The sequence below is a fragment of the Trichechus manatus genome, unplaced genomic scaffold, assembly GCF_000243295.1.
Source record: "Trichechus manatus latirostris isolate Lorelei unplaced genomic scaffold, TriManLat1.0 scaffold00092, whole genome shotgun sequence".
Lineage (NCBI taxonomy): Eukaryota > Metazoa > Chordata > Mammalia > Sirenia > Trichechidae > Trichechus > Trichechus manatus.
Genome location: NW_004444028.1, coordinates 1,153,907 through 1,175,612, shown reverse-complemented (window position 1 = coordinate 1,175,612; position 21,706 = coordinate 1,153,907). Strand labels below are relative to the sequence as shown.

The 21,706-nt window shown below is 42.7% G+C and overlaps 1 protein-coding gene across 2 annotated transcripts in view; it reads right to left on the bottom strand.

The window, feature by feature from the left end:
• Positions 1–10,523: 10,523 nt before the first annotated feature.
• Positions 10,524–21,706, bottom strand: part of P3H2 (prolyl 3-hydroxylase 2) — a 177,114-nt gene continuing 165,931 nt past the window's right edge. For both annotated transcript variants that reach the window (XM_023736769.1, XM_023736770.1), the window contains exons 15-16: positions 16,888–17,028; positions 10,524–10,852 (exon numbers count right to left, since the gene is read on the bottom strand). In XM_023736769.1, the coding sequence (XP_023592537.1) occupies positions 10,760–10,852; positions 16,888–17,028 (234 nt within the window). In that variant the 3' untranslated portion in view covers positions 10,524–10,759. The remainder of the gene's footprint in view (positions 10,853–16,887; positions 17,029–21,706) is intronic.

The following is a 21,706-nucleotide window of genomic DNA, read 5'->3' as shown; positions in this document are numbered from 1 at the left end:
GGATTTGAACTGCTGACTTTTTGGTTAGCAGCTGAGCTCTTAACTGCTGAACGCATAATAGACATTAAATAAAAACTTGCAAAAATGAATGAATGAATGGAGGCATCTTTTTTTTTTTTTTAACCCCTCAAAGCAAAATATGCTAATAGTGCCCTCTGCTGCTAAGCAATGAATCTGTGTTTCCCACACAGCTGAAAAATCGAGGGAGAGAATGCTTAGTAAAAGGAAGAGGAAAAAATGCTTGAGTTTTCCAAGGGCATGGGACAGAGAACCAGTAATGCAGCTGAAACATCACTGTGAAGATGAAGATGGTAAGTCAAAAGGTCCAGACAAGGCGAAAGCCAGTTGGGAAGCCAGGTGCCTCCTCTAGACTAGTGACTGGTAACGCGTCTGGAGTTACAATACCCTCACCGTGTTTTATAAAAGGTTGCTCTTCTCCTGTGCCCCTGTTCCAGCAACAAGTGTGTCATCTGTGGCCAGGATCTTTTAAATGTAATTGTATAAAAATTTACTGTGAAGATTCAGAGGCACTTCATGGATAACTTATTTTAAAAAAAAAAAATCACGAGTGCTGGACAGGCATTTTCATTTTCCTTCTTTTTAGTATTCGTGTATAATAAAAATAATAATGGCCTTCTAATGATTGCCTTCTACGTGCTTGGCACTTTCCTTACGCTCTCTCAATTAAACCTCATGACAACTCATGAGATATATTATGAGCCCCTTGTTTATAGACGAAGACATTGAAAATCTGATGATAAGAAATGTGTCCATTGACAGAGGACTGGTAAAAGCCAGCAAAGGGCCCCAAGTCTAGGTGGCGTACAGCCTGCACTTTTTCCTGTTGTTCTACCCTGGCTACCATGATGGGTTTCTGGACTATGAGTCAGGTGGCCCGGGCTTGAGTCCATATTCTACCACTAACTTTGTGATGTTGTTGTTAGGTGCCATCTTATTGGTTCTGACTCACAGCGACCCCATGAACAACAGAACAAAACACTGCCCGGTTCTGCACCACCCTCACAATCACTGTTGTGCTTGAGTCCATTGTTGCAGCCACTGTGATAAAGTTGGGTGTATCACTTCACTCTCTGGGCCTCAGTTTCCCCAACTCTAAAATAAGGGATGCTCTGTAAGGCACCTTCCAAATTGGAGTCTGTTATTTTCAGGGGCCTTTATTTGTTGAACTACAGCAATTGCGACTATATGGATCCTTGAGTGGTGAAACGTTTAAGCGCTCAACTACTAACCAAAAAGTTAGCAGTTCAAACCTACCCAAAGGCACCTTGGAAGACGGTCCCGGTAATCTGCTTCTGAAAGGTCAGTCATGAAATTGTACTCTGCACATGTGGGGTCACCATGAGTCAGAATCGACTCCACAGCAATTGGTTTGGTTTGGTGTTTATTCTGACGAGGATTCTCCCTTCGAGTCCGTGATATGGGTTTAATCTTCTCAGTTGGACTGGCTCTGGATAGTTAAATGTCAACCTCAAGTAAACAATGACCAAAAGAACTCTGTGCTGAGTGTCGACGGCCATTCAAGTGTCTTCTACTTAATTGGCAAGTCCCTTTGCATGTAAATGATGTGTTTTTTCAGCAGAGTTCAAAGCATGATGATATATTCTATGATGATTTTGAAGGCAGGACGGGTTTAAGTTTTCAGGATGTCAGTTTGTCCCATTTGACGTACTTTGACAACTAGATCTTTACTTGATAAGTGCCTTGGTGTGCAATGTGTACCAGCTTGATAGGCACCCCTCAATAGAGCAGAGTCCTCAGGAACAGCGTCTTCGCGTGGTGGTGAGCCTTTGAAGTGGTTCACTGACGCTTCAAAGCAAAGTTCATGGTACAGGGAGCAGCATCTGATGTACTTTTATTACCCTTAGAGACAAAAAGCATTACTCAGAAGCCAAACGTCTGGAAGAGAAAGCTGTACCCTGTGCTCAGCCCTGCGGCTTAGAAGTTCAGTGAAGACTCAGAGCTCCCCATGAGGAAACCAGGGCATGTTGGAACAGAGCTTTAATCATACCTGGCAGACTTAGAGTTAGTGGTAGCAACCATCTTGCTGAAAACAGTTGCCTTCTCTGGATTTCCACTGGGGTGAGGAGAAGCAGATGAGACCTGGGGTCAGATAAGCTCAGAATAATTCCTCCTGCCTCCTAGCCACCCAAAGGATAAAACGTGGTCAGAACTGCAAAATGGCCTTAGAGAGTCTGACCACTTATTTTACTTGTGGGAACTGACATCTAGGGTGACTTTGATTTAAGTCAAATTATTCATCTACTCTGGGTTTCTTTATTCCTAAATGCAAATAATGATCCAGTCTACTGAGATGTTGTGAAAGGCTTAGTAACCACAAGGGTTAAACAATGAAGGCAAAGTGGAACAATCCCCTGGAGTTTTCACTCCGTGTCCCGTCAAGGGAGGCCCAATAATGCCTTCTATGCCTGTTCTTCACTTGATACTCAGGGGCTAAAGCTAGAAAAAATGACAAATGTAGGTTGCTCAGAATCCACTTGTGCTTAAAGAATGTTTTTTCACCTTTATCTTGGATACTGAGGGGAAAAAAACTCCCTAAGTTGTCTTTATTTAATCACCAATATTAATTTCAAAGCAGTATAATGCTAGTTCATACCATCTTGCGAAAAAAACATCCTGAAGCTGTGAGCTTCGAATACAGTAAAAATACTGGTGTCTGTTCAGTAAAAGTTGCTAAACACTGCCGTATCAGGAGACGCCAGAACATCATTCTGGTGACCATAAGCCTTGAAGTCTACTTCTTAGCCTTGAGGACTCTAGAATTTATTCTAAACCTAAGCACTGTCATTGCCTAACACCTTCAAAGGCATTTAACAAACCAAAAGTTTAACAAACCAAAAGCAAGTACAGAGACTAAACAAAACAAATGTGAGTTGATACTTATTGAGCGATTCCTATTGGGCCTTTTGGTTTTAAACAAGGCAGTTCAGCCCCATTAATTCCAGTTAGAGATGGCTTGTTGTCAAGGATTTCCAAGGTTTCTGAAACCCTGCTCTCTGACATTGGAAGGATGGAAGAGGGTTCTTAAAACATTTACACAGCTTTCTGGTTTTACTAAGTGCTTGACTGATTTTATCAAATACATTAAGCTTTCTAGACAACACACTTGTGGTGTGGGCTACTCTCATCACTCCCATTTTTCAGATAAAAGTGTAAGGATTTGAATTGATAGACTGGCTCCAGGGCATGTGGGTTAAACATTTTCTTGGACTCTTAGGCAGGAGGAAATGCTGCTGGGTAGAGCTCTTTGGGAGTCTTTATACCCACCCACTGACATCGAATCGATTCCGACTCATAGCCACCCCATAGGGTTTCCAAGGCTGTAAATCTTTACTGAAGCAGACTACCACATCTTTCTCCCGTGGAGCCGCTGGTGGTTTCGAACCGCCAACATTTTGGTTGGCAGTTGACGGCTTTAACCACTGAGCCACCAGGGCTCCTTGAGTAGTGCAAACTGTTAAGCACTAGTCTACTAGCTTAAAGTCTGGCTTTCAAACCCACCCAGAGGTGCCTCAGAAGACGGGCTTGGCAATCTGCTTGTGAGAAGTCACAGCCTTGAAAACCTTATGGAACAGTTCTAGTCTGCACACAGGGGGCCACCATGAGTAGGAATCGACTTGACAGCAATTATCAACAAGAGCTCCTTGACTTTAGTCTGAACTTTGAAATCCACTTCCACTTTCTCTGAGACTGGTAGCTCTTTTGCTTTACAGTAAGAAACACGGTCCTTGAGGACTTCACCCCACGCATTTAAATAATACCTCCCTCACAAGGGAATAAGAATAAAACTTTCTTTCTCTGTAATTGGTATTTATTTCATTTTCACAGCATTCATTAAAATGCTTTCCCAGGGCAATCGGTAGTCAGAAGCCCATTTTGCCCCACCCCAAAAATACCAACTTTAAAATGAACTCTCACAAGCTCTCTAAAGGCTGAATATTTTAGAAGTCAAGACATCATCCAGTTTAGATCCAACATTTTTTCAGTTGAGAATACTGTGTGAGATGCGAGGTCATGTGGCTCATTTCTGCTTACTGGTGGCAAAACAGGTGCTCAAGACTCAACTTAGCTGTCTCCTTCTTGGTAAACCCTTCCCTACCCCAACCACCCCCTCTCTAAACTCACATGGCCTTTTGTACCTGCTTCTGTCATAATCCTTATACCACAGCACTTACCTCTTTTACATTTATCACTTGTTTACATCTATTTTTTTCCACTTTATTTTGAGTTCCTCAAACAAAAGGCTGAATTCTTATTCATCTTTGAATACCTCACTAAGCCCACTACCGAGTACCCACTCCAAAGCTGTCTGAGGAACGAATTCATGACTAGAGCTTTACTAAGCCACCTTCCTTGTGCCTGTTCATTTTTCCCTTTTACACAGTGAGATTGCACTGTGTGTCTCTCAAGAAAATTGTGTAGTTGCATATGACCTCCAAGTGCTTCAAGACCATAAAAAAGTTTTATAAATGCCAAACCTGATTACACCCCTTGAAACAATGCGATATATGATTTACAAGTGGAAAAAGATGAGGCATAGCAGGGAATGCTTCTTGCCCAGTCTCCATTTTCACCACCCCTCCCACTGGGTAATAACTCAGAGGTAAGACTATAAACTTGGGAGGACGGATGAGGGTCTGCTTAGAGCCTAGATAGGATTTCCAGGGCCTGTGCTGTGGCACCGTCATCCTGAGGGAAGGCACCCAAGTCTCACAAGAAGGGCCAAGGAAAGAGTTCCCATCCAGTCCACTGTTGAAATGGAGACTCAGATAAAGAAGGCTTGGTCTCATGCATTCAAAGTTTGTAGGCCTTTTAAGAGCAGTAGGCAAGAGAGTTGGGAGAGGTACTGTTAAGGTAGGAAGGCTGTCAGACTCTATCCTCAACCTTCTCTGCGGTTGGTCTACCAAAGAAAGGAAGGGCAGGGCATGTCTTGTTCACCTTTTCTTTCCACTTCCCCCAGGTATATCATACAAAGTGGCCAGCAAAGGTGTTTTGTGCGTTAGACAAATGGAGCATTCAAATTTTCCTCCCCAGCAATGTGTCAGGAAAAGAGAGGGCAGGGACATCTTGTTCGATTATTTTTGTTGTGAGCCCTTAACAAGATTTTTGAAGGCAGAGGTGACTCACTAAACCAACTTTTCACATGGCTGATGCCATCCATTGTAGAGCAAGCAAGGATCAATGAGTGTATTGTTCCAGACTACATGTTATCTGACCTCAGAGGTCAGCAGCAGGTGCAGAGAACACTGTGATTTACCTGGAGGAGGAGATGAGGAGGAGATCTGACAGAATGAGTCCACAGCTCTATCAGCATGAGCTCAGAGTGGTGGATGTCACTTGTCTCAATGTGCCAGGTCCAAAACAAAATGAGCCCTATGTCTCATGTTGGAAACATCGAATTATCTGGCAGTAGAGGATTTGTGGGTGGGCTGTGGGACTGTGTGAGAAGGTCACTTCACACCACAGGCTCGCTTCTTGGCAGGCAGTCGAGAGGGATCATAACCACAGGCCCAATCTAACTGGTGGTTTGCAGTTTTTGCCAAATGGCTCCTGCTTCCCTGAAGAGTTCTGGATGTGGGAACAGCTCAACTTTTTCCCACCTCTCAGCCATACCAGTCAGTCACCTCAGAATCTTTCATGCTTTGGCATAAAGAACCGGTGAGGTGGCCCCATTACCCCCTCTTGACGTCAGTGAGGAGGGAGTTGTTCCCTGTGGCTCTCTTATGTGAAATAATCCAGCGTTTGTACTTCAATTAAAATTCACTGGTATATATTATTAAATCATTCCATGGCTTCTCCTCAGCTGAGTCAGTGCCAAGAAACATTACATAGACGTTAATGATGAAGAGTGCCTTAAAACTAAGATTTTCTTGTCAAACCTTTGCAGTCAGGGCTCTCGTCTATTTTAAGAAAGCACCTCACACATCCATGGGGATCACTCGGGACCGTGTCACCCTTTTATAAAGAAGAGATTTATAGTCAAGATGGTTTTCACCTTTGAGGGTAAGAAAAATGACGCCTGATTAGAATCTTCCTCTTTTTTGAGCTCCATAAAAGCAGTACCTGGAACACAGTACGTGCTAAAAAATGGACTGAATCAAATTAAATTATGCAATGCATATTCTGCATATCTCAGAGGAGAAAACTATGTCTTCACATATTACTTAGCAGAAAAATAAAAGATGAGAAAATTAACTTCCTTGACTTTATAAAAATCAAACGTTCCTCTTTACATTAGTGGATAATTTTATAGTTAATATGCTTGCAGGCATGCTGACGAGAACGACCGCCCTGGTGGTGGCGCTGTTGTTTCCCCACCTCTGGTTCATAAAGCTGTGCTTCTAGCTCAGTCCTGGGTGTTCAAGCTGGGTAGCTACAAGCAGTCATGTCACCTCACTGCTCTCCATTTCCCATCAAAATGGGCATCATAACCCTTGCCCCGAATGTCTCCTGGGGCTCCTTACGTGTGAACATGCTCTTCAAACTGTAACAGGAGAGAAACTTCTGTTGCTTTTACTGCCCACTCACTTTCTCCCATGGCAATGAGGAGATGAGTCCTCTGGGCTCTGAAGGGAATGAGTCTCTGACAAGTTCCAAACTCATCATGTCTCAGAGGACTACCTCACTGACTTGACTTCTCTCATATCCAGTCCCAGATATCACGAACATTTAAGACCTGGTAAGGACATGGGGAAAAGGAACCAATGATGTATATGTTTGGGAATTATGGAGTGTTAGAGCTATGGGATCCTTCAGTGCCATGTCCCAACATCTCACCTCCCCAGCTCCTTTTTACAGATGAGGAAACCAAAGAATAGATTTGCCAGCTCAGCACAGAGTTGTGACATAGGAAAGGTACACAGTCTGGAGCTAATAGTACACTCTGGCCTTGGTTTCCTCATCTGTAACGTGAATACGGGGCCAAAAGAGTTGGTGTGTATAGATGTGGATGGGCACAGAGAATTGTGACATGCTCTCCACATATGAAAGTTTATGAATGCATTTTTACCCAAGAAAGACCTGAACACCCTACTTCTTCTCCCTTATAAATAACATGAGGACTAAAAAAAGAAAAAAAAAAAGTCTAGGTTAACAAGTCATCAAAAGAAAAATAAATAAATAAAAAATTCAATAAAGGAATCCTTTTGAAGACAGGGACATAGTACATAGGGATATGTAGAAATAACTGCATACATATCTGAGTTTTCTGTTTCGTCCATGGTCCTGACATATGCTCTACCCTAAAATGAATGCCCAGGATATCAAAGTACTGAGCAGTTAGGTAATGCTGCAAGTCAGTGATTTGGCTTCTTACTGTGTGATCTTGGGCAAATCATGCAGCTTCATTGAGCCTCTATTTCCTCATCTGTACAATGGGAATAATATATAGCTCAAAAGGAGGTTATAAACATTCAATGTACCAATACACGTGAAAATAAAAACTTTGTGAACTGTAGCCTCTTTGCAAGAGGGAGAAATAGTCATCAGGACAAAATGGCGGCTCTCCAAGTGATATAGAAGAAGAGTACTAGACTTGAAGTCATAAAAATTGGACTTTAGCCCGGGCTGCCTTCAGCTCCTACAGCACCTTTGTGTGAGTAAGAAAAAGGTACCCTTTCTGGACAGACACAGTCCTGCAAAAGCATAGACTACTGAATAATTAGCATCTTTGGTCAAGTAAAAAAAGGCACTCTTTCCTTTGGGTGGGCATAGCTTTGTGCAAGATCCCAGCCCCCACGTACCCCATATCTGGACATTCTCGCACAGCTAAATGTAGCAGGCCTGACTTTAGCCCTAGCTCTGCCTGTTCGAATTTTGTAACCCTGGAATAATCTTTCCTATCTCCGGCCTCAGTTTCCTCCTACATAGAAAGATGGGGTTGAATTACGATTTCTATGACCCTTTTCAGCTCTAAAAACTCCAAAACTTTTCATGGGTTTTCCATCCCTCTCCATAAGGACTACAGAGCACACAGACTGCAGTTTCTGAGCTTGATTTTTTGAAGTCATTCAACAGCACTCCCAAAATATGTGAATGATATTATACATGGTTTGATGTGGAGCAGATTAAAATAATAAATGTTTTAGTGTCTACATGATGTCCTGGGTGTAAAACAACATGGTTGACCTGCAGAACAAGAACAACTACTCTGTGTTGTCAGCCAAAGGCACAAGATGTGCAGTTAGCACAATCACATCTCCTGAGGATTTCATCCACTTTCTGTGGGGCTGAACACCAGAATCTGTGCTCATCCCTGCCTCTCTCTGGATGACATCGCACCCAGGAAGTAGGAATGCAAAGAGCAAGGACTGTTTTCTTTGTTGATTCCTTGTTGTCAGAAAACAGAAATTTGATCCTTCCCCAGATTCTCCTTTCAGCAAATGTGGGTGCCAGCAAACTTCCCAGCAGAAGAGCAAACCAACAGTGATCTGACTTTTCAAGGCTCAGGAACTTTTAGGCTTAAAATTGGGTTTCAGGTTTTAAAATTACACACAAACATAATGAATGTAGTCACAGTTTGCAAAATGTTAGCAGAAATAAATTTGGTTGTATTTATGAGTGTTTCTAAAATCAGTTTTGCCTGTGGTTTGCTTTGTTTTGTATTCAGAGCAAGAGGGAGGGATTTGGAAACAATCACAACCAATTATGTCATTTTCAGAAAGGACAACTGAAGCCCAGAGAGGGAAAGATACTAGCTCTGGGTCACACAGCAGGTTACATCTGGTAGGGCTGGGATTAACATCTAACACTCTTTCCACTCTTTGTGAGGAGAATGCAACCACAAGGTCGGGTGGAAAACAGATGACATGTTAATCACCATAATCAGTTTTTCAGTCTCAGGGAATGAAGCTTTTTACCACTAACCAAGATCATAAAAAGCAGAAAGCAAATCTGAACTTTAGAAAATGCTTGGACTGCTGGTTTTCTTAAGGGTCACTTCTATTACTGATCACCACAAAGGGAAGCCCTTTCCCGTTAGTTGTCATTGGCCAGCTCCCCTAGCCCAGCACAGCCCCAGCCCCTCTGAACAATATTTTGGCAGTGTCCTCTTAGAACTGGGGCCAAGGAGCAGACGTTCTCTGGAATAACACCCCCGCTTGCCAACCATCTGTGTTTCTTCCAAAGCAGTGGTCCCACCTTTCTTCAGACCCCGGAGGACCTACCAGGAAAACCAGCGATGGCCCCACCGTGCCTCTGGGTTGTCCCAAAATCTCCTGCGGGACCAGAAAACCATTATCTGAAGAGAAGCCAAAATATTTGGGAGAATAAACACAAATGCCAGGTATTAAAACAAGGCTCCCTTTATTACACCAACAGGACCCAAGCACAAATCTGAGTGCGCAAAGAGGAGGGATGCCACACTCCATGCAGACGAAGACTGGAATCAATCAGAAATCAACTTTTCTAACTTAAGTACAAAACTAAACGTCCCTTTTCACCAGTACATCCCCCTCTCAGGCAACCTGGCAATGGTGTCCTGATTCAGGTGGGGTTCAAGATTTTTCTCCCAAGTCACTGGGGTGAAGAACTCGTCCTTCCAGCCCCTCTATGGCCTTTTTAAAGACACAGCTCATAGGGCAGTCCTTTCCAGAGCACTGTGGAGGGTGAATCGAAGCTTCCAGTGTAAGTTTGTTCTCTGGTGGAAATGCCAGAGACAAAAACTCCACCAAAGCCCTGGAAAGGCTGGGGGACCCTCTGTCTCGTCCAGTACTCATCAAAGTGGTTCCTTCTCAGGGCCTAGATGACCCTTTGGCCAGTGATAGCTGAGGCAGTGCGGACTCTGCCCAGGGCTTCAAACCAGTTCTTTCCAGTTCAGTCATGGCCGATGAAAAGAAACCAGAATGAACCCAAATTTGTAAAATGTGGGTGAACCGGAATGATAACTGGAATGGCAAAAGTTACGGGTCGACGCCCTGCTAGAAACTTAATCTTCCTCTTAGAAAATAAGGGCGGTGTGTGAGTTGCATAGCAACAAAATCTCCTAACTGACAGAGTTGGAAACAGTGGTGCCCCGCTCTAAGATGGTGGCTGATTGCACTGCTTTGAATGTGTGTTGCGCTCCATAGTCCTGGCAATAATCCAGTCTCCTGCATCAGGCTCTTGAAAGGGCTCATGACACCTCTTCCGAGTTTCCCATTCCAAGGCTTTGATCTGTAATTTTTCCCATTCGGGTTATTGTTGCACTTCACCCAAATTTTAAAATTCGGGTCTGTTCTGATTTCACTTTGTTGGCCATGACTGAACCGGTTCGAAGGAGTTTGAAGCCCTGACTCTGCCAGGGGCTCCTCAGACTCCAGGCTGAGCTGGCCAGAGAGTAAGAGTTCATGGCCATCAGCACGGTGAGAGGATGTGGCTTAAAGGCAGAGAGGCAGAAAGGTCTGAGACCAAATCACACACTAATTTTAGAACTAGAGCACACACGAGAGCTTTAGCTTCGCCAAGAACAAACTTATTTTTTCTGTTTGAGCTTTTAAATCCCTGGCAAATGAACTGTGTGTGTGTATGGGGTGGGGGAGTGACTGGGCTTTGAGAGATGAATTGATGAAAATTCAAGAAAGATAAACTGAATGAGGCAAAGCAAGCACCCTTAGGAACAGAAGGGGGATCTGGTGACTCATATTAACCTGTTAATTTATACCACGGCTCTGTACAAAAATAAAAATGTTCTCATAAGATTAACAATTTAAATAAATATTTGATAGAACATTCTTTCTCGTTTTTATAGCTCATCTTTGGGGTTGATATTCAGCTCATGTTTTCCTCGCTGTTCTTGATCCAGGATTGCGATCACTTCATCGGCCTGTATTCGCTCCTGCAAAAAAGACAATTTGCACTTTTCTGTTACAAGCATAATAATCAGCCCAGTGGCAGCTGCTTCCCAAACACTTCCAGGCATCCATCTGCACATGGATTGGTGCTGAATCCAGGCCTGGATTAAACCTCATCTTCATGCCACACTGGTGTCTCTCCTGACTTCTCTACGTCCTAAGTGACTCCTTTCCAAGATTCCTCTCCTGAGAAGGAGTCTTGTCTGTTCAGCTGGCGTTTCCACAGCCATCGCCAACTCAGTACAGCATTCAAAATTGAATTCACTTTCTCCCCACAGACCTACTCTGTTCTTCACACATTCCCTCTCTCAGAAAAGACCACCACTGCTCAGCCATTTTCTCTGTTTAATAAAGCTTGCGCACGGTTTCTTGCATCTAAGAAGTCACTCAGTCCTCTCTATTCTACCTCCTATATCTACCCTTTTCTCTTTAGTGCACATAACTGTTGCCTTATTTAGGCCAGGGTTTCTCGACTTTGGCATTATTTGATACTTTAGGCTGAAAAATTCTTAGTTGTGGGGGAGCATTCTGTGCATTGTAAGATGATTAGCAACACCCTTGGCCTCTACCTCTTCGACGCCAGTAGCACCTGTCCTGGAGGTGTGACAATCAAAAATGTCACCAGACATTGTCAAACGTCCCCTGGGGAGCAAAACTGCCCCAGCTTGAGAACCACTGGGTTAAGGCCCTCACCATCTCTTAACCCAACTGCTTCAGCAGCTTGCAAATTGATTCTCTTACTTCCCCCCACAGCCCCACAGTTTTCTAATGGATCCTCCTCACTCAAATCAGACCACATCAGTTCCCTGCTCACTGCTCACCACCCTTTAAACCGGTTGCCATCAAGTCGACTCCAACTCATGGACCTCATGTGTGTCAAAGTAAAACTGTGCTCTGTAGGGTTTTCAACGGCTGATTTTTTGGAAGTAGATCACCAGGCTTTTCTTCCAAGGCACTTCTGAGTAGCCAACCTTTCGGTTAGCAGCCAAGCGCATTAGCCATTTGCACCACCCAGGGACTTGGACTTGGCTTCCATTATATGCCATGCTTTTTCCTACTCTCCCCCCTCTCCACTCCATCTGTCAGGTCTGGACGGTCATCCTCCGAATTGCATCTCAGTGCTCCCATATCTTTTCCCCTTCTCGCTTACTAGGTTAGTCTAAGCCTACATGTCAGCTAAAGTAATTGTTCATATCTTGTAACTCCCTGGGGTTGGAAGTGGGCGTAGGGCAGGAAGACCACAATAGCTTCCACCCCAGTTAGGACAAAAATTCACATTTCTTAACAGGCCTGCAGGATCGGGGCCCCGCATCCTCTGTATCCTTCTTCCGTACCCATCTCCCTCTTGCATGCCACGTCCCAGCCACTCTGCTCTTCCTTCTGTTTCTTGGCCACTCTGAGCTCCCTTTTGTCTTCTGGACCTTTGCAACGTGTTCTCTGCCTGGAATACTCTTCCCAAGCCTTCATCACAGTTGGCTTCCTCTTATACCTCTGGTTACAGCTCCCGTGTCACTTCCTCTGAGAGGCCTCACAGTTTGCCGCTCCCCCCACCCATTATTCTCAAATCAGTTACCTTGCTCCATTTTTCTCACAGTACTTATCACTATCTGAAAATCTCTTATTTATTTATTTCAGCTTATCTGTTTTCTGTCTCCTTCCCCTAGAATATAAGCTCCATGATAGCAGGGCACCTTGTCTTTTTGGTCACGACTGCATTTCAGAAAAGCAACTGACATTTGACAGAGGCTCCATTATAGCTGATAAATAAACCCACAAAGGAAAGGGCCTCTCAGTCTACAATGCCTCTGCCTAAAGAAATCTTGCTCATCTTCTAAGGCTCATTTCAAATGCTGTCTCCTCAGTGAAGCCTTTCCTGACTGCTTCTGTATATCCCCTAAACACAAGGCATATGTCTCTAAGGCTCTTGTGAACTTCACCTTGATTTTCATTATTTGGGCCCCTATATTACCTCTCCAACTCGACTTTAAGCTCCTTGAAAATAGGGCTTATGTTCTTGGCTGGGCTGTGTCTGCTACAGATAGTTCCTAGCACAATGCCTGGCACATAGTTGTCGTTGCTCGGTGCCCATTGGCACAGACTCACGGTGACTCCGTGCATAATGGAGAAAATTTTGTTGGGTCCTTCTCCACCCCCATGATCAGTTGTGGATTGGATGGTTGTGATCCATGGGATTTTCACTGGCTGATTTTCAGAAGTAGATTGCCAGGCCTTTCTTCCTAGTTTGTCTTAGCCTGGAAGCTCCGCTGAAACCTGTTCAGCATCATAGCAACACACAAGCTTCCGCTGACAGAAGGGTGGTGGCTGTACATGAGGTGCATTGGCTAGAAATGGAGCCCAGGTCTCATAAGAATTCTACCTAGCACGTAAGTTAATACGAATACAAATTTTATGTCTTGAAAACAAAGCCACTTCCATTCAAGGACTTACAACTGAAAATGATGTTTATATAAAGGCAACTAAAAGGACCAAACATACTAAAATAACAGAAAACTAAGCTGCTTTCATAATGTCTAAATAAAATGCCTGAGCACTACTGTATGGGTATGGGGAAAACAATATTGATGCTTAACGAACACATCTACAAAATTTTCAGGTCTGCTGGCCACAAGAACCTGCTGCAATCATGTCTCTAATGAAGGGAAAGAAATTCGAGTGCTGGAACCAATTAATAGATATCCACAAGGAACTGAAACTTCTAAGATCTTTGCATCCTTAAGAATTTACGATGCTAAATACTGCTTGAGAATTAGTGCCTTTAATCTACCACGAGCATGGAAATCTGCCAACTCAAAGAACTTGTTCATAGGCAGGCTTTCCTTGCTCAGGGATTCCATCTGGGAGAAGGTGCCTAGGTAAGTGATTCCCAAACTTGGCTGCACATTAGAATCCCCTCGGGAGCTTTTAATACTCCTGATCACCAGGATTCACCCCAAACCAATTAAACCAGGATTTCTGAGAGTGGAATCCAGAATTTCCGACAGTGGAAGCCAGACAGCAGTAACTTTTTTTTTTTTTTTAAGATCCCCAGGTGATTACAATGTGTAGCAAAGGATGGGAATCCCGGGCATGGGCTAAATTTTCAATCAGTTGCTGAAGAGGCTTTGGTCATTTTACACCGCAGCCACTAGATGTCGCTATTGCCTGAAGACTGGAGACACATCCTGGTACTTTCCCATCAGAGGAAGGAACTTTGGCATTGGTGTTTCCTGATAGGAAGGAGCAGAGAGAATTTACTTTGTGCCAGCTTATTTTGATGCAACAGCACCTTAGAAGACAGGGGTGGGATACTGAATAATGAAATATATTAAATGTCTGCTGAACTGAATGTTAAAGAGGCATAGTAGGTGCTTTTTAATAATTTGTTACCTTCACTGTCTACCAAGCTACCTAGGTTCCTTTGCACAAAAGGAGTGCTTTGGGGGAATGCTGGCATTTTGGAGCTTTAGAACAGGGCTTGGAACAGCTTTGTTCGGTTCAAACCCCTGCTGAGAATTTGCATTTCTAACAAGTTCCCAGGTGATGCTAATGCATTAGGGACCAATGCTGAGAAGTACTAACAGAGCAGTAGGTCTCACACTTATTATACATAAGAAAAACCTGGGGATCTTGTTAAACTGTAGATTCTGATCCAGTATATCTGGGATGGAAATACAAATCCTTAGAAGGGGTTCAAACCGGAATGGACCAGTATGAAGCCCTGGCTTAGAAGCACAAAGACAGACAGACATTATAGGTGAAGGAAATTGTTCAGTGCCACTGGGAGCTTTCAGAACTTACTGTGTGTGTCCCCTCTGCCAGGACAATGATTTTCTCTGTCCTGGTCTGGCTATCATCTTCTCCTTTTTTAGATCTGAGTTTATATTAGTCTCCCTTGATACCCTGCTAGGAAGCCCTGGTGGTACAGTTGTTAAGAGCTTGGCTGCTAACCAAAAGGTTGGCAGTACAAGTCTACCAGCTGCTCCTTGGAAACCCTATGGGGCAGTTCTACTCTGTCTTACAGGGTCACTAAGAGTCGGAATAAACTCAATGGCAACAGGTTTTTCTTGATACCCCCTACAAAACACTTATTGCTATTTTCTCATTGCCTTTTCACTTGCAGATCTCTTTAAGCTCCTTGTGGTCAGGGATTATGTTTTGTTCACTTTTGTATCCCTAAGGCTTACCTAGCAGAGCTTCCCAGACACATGGTAGGTCTCTTATTAAACATATCTCACAGAGGTAAAAGAATACTTAGGGAATGTGGTGTAAAAACTTTGTGAGTTAGGTTTGATGGAGAAAACTATATAGAAAAGAGAAATTATTTCGAAATGGTATATGATGAAGTTGAATTCAAATGTATTTCGGGGATTAAAGAGGAAAATTGGATAGAATGCCATTTTCAAGAATAGAATTTCATGGCTTCACCAACACTTGGGGCTGGAAGAGACATTTGAAGCCATCCAGTTCAACTCCTGCTACAATGCTTGTTTCAATTTCAGCATTCCATACCAAGCAGTTGCTGAGGCTTTGATTGGACACATTCACTGACAAGGCACTTACTCACTACTCCCTAAGCAGGTAATTCCATCAAGCAGTGGTGACTATTTGACAAGTTACATAGCTGGGAGTACACCCACTCCTCACTTGTCAGCATGATTAGGTTCAAAGACGAGGTCGTTATGTGAAAATCAGTGTTATGTGAAAATGGAGGATGACTACTTCAGATCACAAAATGGAGGATGACTTCATCATTGCATGACTGCCAAATTACATCATTACATAACTGCCAAATTGCATTATTACGTTACTGCCAAATTGCATTATTACATAACTGAGAATCATGGCCCAGCTAAGTTTACACATAACCTTAACGATCACAGCCAACATTACTCGTGTCTCACACCTCGGCATTTGTTACTGCCAGATGTACATAGTTAACGTGCAAAATAGTCAGATAGCAGATCTTTCACTATTGTAAATGCAAAATATCATATAACAAGATAGTTGATAAGTGAGGAGAGTAGGTTTGTTTGAAAGTTATTCCTGACGTTGAGTCCAAATTTTCCTCCCAGGTCTTCTACCCATTTGTCTTAATTCATCCCTCTTTAGCTTCATGGACAGAGACTATAACCTCTGCCCAAATGCAGCTTTTCAGATAAGGATGAGATCATGGTCTCTTATCCAGCCTAAGTGTCCTCAGCTACTTCAAATATTCTTCATATAATAACCTTTAAGGAGTTCCTGGATGGTGTAAATAGTTAAGCACTCGACTTCTAGCCTAAAAGTTGGCAGTTCATACTCACCCAGAGGCACCTTGGAAGACAGGCCTGGTGATCTACTTCTGAACGGTCACAGCCTGGAAAACCCTATGGAGCAGTTCTACTCTGCACACATGGGGTCGACATGAGTTGGAACTGACTCAAGGGCAACCAATAACAACAACAATAACCTTTCAGGTGTCTTCACCCTCTTCTACCGTGTTGTTGTTGTGTGCCATCAAGTTGATTCTGACTCACAACGACCCTATACATCATGTCTCACAAATTAGTTTGTGCTCTTTTTAATGATTTCTTGAGAGAAGAAATCAGTCTTCCTGGTGACCAGTAGAAATTGATTCCTTTCTCCTGATGCTACAGTTTGTTAATAAAGCTCAAAATTGGTTAGTGATTACCTAGTACACTGACATCCACTTCCACAAACATATATACTAATTACAACCCATCTGATTAAGAATGGGCTTCACAGTCCTTCTTGTCTTTCCCAAGCTCACACGGTGAGTTAGCTGTGCAAATGCCAGGTCATGGATCTGATCAAAAAATTTACTCTTTCTTAGAAAACAGTGTCACTGTTGGAAATCAAAGAGAAGAGATTCCACAGGAGGTCCTCCCCAACCCCCGCCACCATCTTCAAAGTCCCTGAAGGGTTATGGAACAACTTAATGGGCTTTTCAGATAAACCAGTCCATGAAGCAGGTTTAGGTGAAACCTAATTGGGTTCCTGGATGGATCAGGAAACTCACCAATTCTCTGTAGAGTGGGTCCAAGGTGAACCACAGAGCCACAGCACACCTCTGGCCCTTGGTGACCGCCTTCACCCCATGAGGGTTCTCTCCTCCTGATGAAAAGCTGATCATACGCCCACACTTTGGTTTTATAGAGGCCTTGGACACAAAGCAAAAATTAGACTCTGGATTCTTACATCATGAACATACTCACAACCCCCTTCTCTAGCCTTCTGTGAAATTATTCAGGTCAAGCTTTGACTTTGAATAAGAAAAACAATGGAATCCTGGACCTAGAGAATACACAGATTGTCTCAGTCTCCCCATCTGTAAAACAAAGATATCGTCAAAATAATAGCTACCTAACAAAATAAAATAATTCAGACAAAATTCTTCACAGAGTCCATTGCTCAGTAAGTGCTATTTTGATAACCCGCAAGCTCTGTGAAGGCAAAGGCCGTCTTTTTTAAATTCACTTCTCTGGCTTTAGCACTAGCACAGACTTGGCACATAGCAGATGCACATTTAATCTTTGTTGAGTGACAAAACCAAATCAAGGGGACATCTAGAGTTCTGGATACGTTCTAATTCTTAATTGTTCATTTGTGGTTCATGTACTTTATACAATGCAAAGATTTTTAAAAATCAAGCCTAATTGCATATGATACTTTAATTTCCTTCATAATATTCCTGTCAAGTGGTCACTCTGCCACTGCTTTAATGCCTCCAGTGATGAGAACACACTACCCCTTGGGTTGACCCATTCCATGGCCACCAGGGGCTCTGAGATGACTGACACCATACTTCCAAGCTTGTGATTGATGAGGTGGAGTTGTCTCCTAATATTTAGGTAAAAGAGTGTAGTGAAGGGAAAGGAGATACTGCTGGGGTCACTGTGTCAGGGTATTAGATCAAAAGAGTAGGCTCTCTAAGTTGAGTGACCTTAAGCAACTAGATACTAGGGGGCTTGCTTCTATGTTTAGAGAAAACAACTAGTGTCTGACGTGAGTAGAGTTCATTTTCTTCTTTGGGAAGTAGAGGAACCTTACTCAGTCCATACAAAGCTTGGAAAAGTAAAGCAAAAGCAAAAAAGTGGTACTACCCATTATACTGAAGAAAATTAGAATAAGTCCACGAGAGCCAAAGTACAACCTTGAGCATATCCCACCTGAATTTAGAGAATAGATTTTACGTGTTGAATACTAATGACCGAAGACCAGACAAGTTGTGAAACAATATCAAGGACATCACACATGAAGAAAGCAAGAGGTCATTAAAAAGACAGGAAAGAAAAGACCAAAATGGATGTCAGAAGTGACTCTGAAACTTGCTTTTGAATGTCGAGTAGCTAAAGCAAAAGGAAGAAATGATGAAGTAAAAGAACTGAAGAGAAGACTTGAAAGGTAGGCTCCAGAAGACAAAATAAAATATTATAATGACACATGCAAACAGCTAGAGATAGAAAACCAAATGGGAAGAACACACTTGGCATTTTTCAAGCTGAAAGAACTGAAGAAAAAATTCAAGCCACAAGGTGCAATAGTGAAGGTTTCTACGGGGAAAATATTAAACTACACAGGAAGCATCAAAAGATGGAAGGAATACACAGAGTCATTATACCAAAAAGAATTGATTGACGTTCAACCATTTCAGGAGGTGGCATATGATCAGGAACCGATGGTACTGAAGGAAGAAGCCCACTCTACACTGAAGGCATTGGCAAAAAACAAGGCTCCAGGAATTGACGGAATACCAACTGAGATGTTTCAACAAACGGATGCAGTGCCTGAAGTGCTCATTCATCTATGCCAAATAATTTGGAAGACAGCTACCTGGCCAATGGACTGGAAGAGATCCATGTTTATGCCTATTCCCAAGAAAGGTGATCCAATCAAATGCAGAAATTATGGAACAATATCATTAATATCACATGCAAGCAAAATTTTGCTGAAGATCATGCAAAAACAGCTGCAACAGGATATTCACAGGGAACTGCCAGAAATTCAAGCCAGATTCAGAAGAGGACGTGGAACCAGGGATATCATTGCTGACGTCAGACGGATCCTAGCTGAAAGCAGAGAATACCAGAAAGATGTTTACCTGTGTTTTATTTACTATGCTAAGGCATTCGACTGTGTGGATCATAACAAATTATGAATAACATTGCAAAGAATGGGAATCCCAGAACATTTAATTGTGCTCATGAACCTGTACACAGATCAAGAGGCAGTTGTTCAAACAGAACAAGGGGATACTTCATGGTTTAAAGTCAGGAAAGGTGTGCATCAGGGTTGTAACCTTTCACCATACCTATTCATTCTGTATGCTGAGCAAATAATCTGAGAAGCTGGACTCTATGAAGAAGAACGCAGCATCAGTATTGGAGGAAGACTCATTAACAACCTGCGTTATGCAGACGACACAACCTTGCTTGCTGAAAGCGAAGGGGACTTACAGATGAAGATCAAAGACGCAAGCCTTCAGTATGGATTACACCTCAATGTAAAGAAAAGAAAAATCCTCACAACTGGACCAATAAGCAACATCATGATAAACAGAGAAAAGATTGAAGTAGTCAAGGATTTCATTTTTCTTGGCTCCACAATCAACACCCATGGAAGCAACAGTCAAGATATCAAAAGATGCATTGCACTCGGCTAATCTGCTGCAAAAGACCTCTTTAAAGTGTTGAAAAGCAAAGACGTTATCTTGAGGACTAAGGTGCACTTGACCCAAGCCATGGTATTTTCAATCTCCTCATATGCATACGAAAGCTTGACAATGAATAAGGAAGACCAAAGAAGAACTGACCCCTTTGAATCGTGGTGTTGGTGAAGAATATTGAATATACCATGGACTGCCAAGAAAACAAACAAATTTATCTTGGAAGAAGTACAACCAGAAAGCTCCTTAGAAGTAAGGATGGCGAGACTACATCTTACATACTTTGGACATGTTGTCAGGAGGGATCCAGTTCCTGGAGAAGGACATCATGCTTGGTAAAGTACAGGGTCAGTGAAAAAGAGGAAGACCCTCAAGGAGATGAACTGACACAGTGGCTGCAACAATGCGCTCAAGCATAACAATTGGGAAGATGGCGCAAGACCGGGCAGTGTTTCGTTCTGTTGTACATGGTGTTGCTATGAGTCAGAACTGACTCGATGGCACCTAACAACAACACTCATTATACTATTTGACAAGACGGGTCCGTTTAACTAGCTATTTTCCAAATTGACTTGAGCAGAGATACGTCTATTAGAAGAAACTTCGATCTCCTTCTGAATAAAATGGGATGCCTATGGTTTTCAGAAAATTTTGGAAAATTTCCTGAAGTCCTTGGATGCTACATAACATAGGTGTTCCCAGAATGTGTGACCTCCGCATGGAAGGTTAAGGGTAGTGGGAGAAGTAGAACAATTGAGACCCAGGGCTGTGTGTGGGTGGGGGGCTAGGGGAGAGTTGTGTTTGTCAGCGCTGAGGAGAAGAGTGCTCATTTTCGCATTATTCTCCTATTCACAAGAATTGAGAGTGATGCGCCTTTGCTAGACAGAACTGCTCTTCTTCGGCAGCTTTGCTGAGATGACTTTTCTAAAGCAAGCCTTGGGCTTCACCAGTTACAGGTGCCTTCAGTGTCCAGCTGATTCCTTTCAGTCTGGAAAAAGAATTTTGGTGCATTTCCATATGTTGTTGTCAGCTGCTGTCAAGTCAGTTCTAACTCATGGTGACCCAACATGTGTAGAGAAAAACTGTGCGCTACAGGGTTTTCATGGCTGTGACCTTTCTGAAGCAGATCACCAGGCCTAGTCTTCCCAGTTGCTTCTTGGGTGGGTTCAAACCACCAACCTTTCAGCTAGTAGCTGAGTGCTTAACCATTTGCGCCACCCAGAGACTCCTTTAAGGATTATGAAATAGGACAGGAAAGCCTTCCTAGTATGTGGTCCGAGAATCTGGCGTTCCAAGTTTTCTGGGCTGCTCATTCCCTGATGCTGATCAGGATTCACTTAACCACATATGGCTGCCGTTGCTTTGATGTAATCACGTCTTTGTAACAACGTCTTTCAACATAGTAAGTGTCAAAAAACAGGTCTGGGGACAAATGAATGTTTTCTTTCTGATGGAATTAGAAGAATTGGAAGTATTTTTAAACATGAAGAACTCTGGAAAAGTTTAAGAGAAGAAGTTATCCACTGCCTGAAGTAGATTGGGTTAGGACTTGGTTATAGACTGAGTTCTCAAAGGTCTCTAGGACCAATCTTATTCAATGAGGAGCAGTACCTGTTAGGGATCAGGTACATGGAGGAATAAATGGCCTTTAGTGAGCCAGTCTCTATGTATGATATTGTTTCTATGGGAAAATACATTCTGAAGTTTAGATAAATGATTATAAGCGTACTTTAGGAACATAGCCCATTCATACAGAATTTAATTTTTCATGAAGCAAATGGAACTCATTAAATTTTATCTTCTTCCAACTTGCACAGAAAACTGAAATCCTTAATCCCCGTATTTCACAAATAAAAGCCACTGACGAAGACAATCCAAGTATGTCTTCCAAGTATGATAAAAAATTCCATCTAACTGATGAGTAAGATTCAGAGAAGCCTTTTTTCTGCACTTGCCTTGAATATATGTAAATTTCCAGCCAAAAATTCAATTAGTTATATGATTTCCAGATTTTTCCAAACCAAAAAGCTTAGAAGACTTTACTTCCTTGTGTGGTCCCAAGTCAGGCCATTCCCCCACTCCGTTTGTCCTTCCAGAAGTAAAGAGGAGAATGATAAAAAGAAAACTCTCTATTTCTCTTTGTTATTGAGACAGATACATACATTATATATAT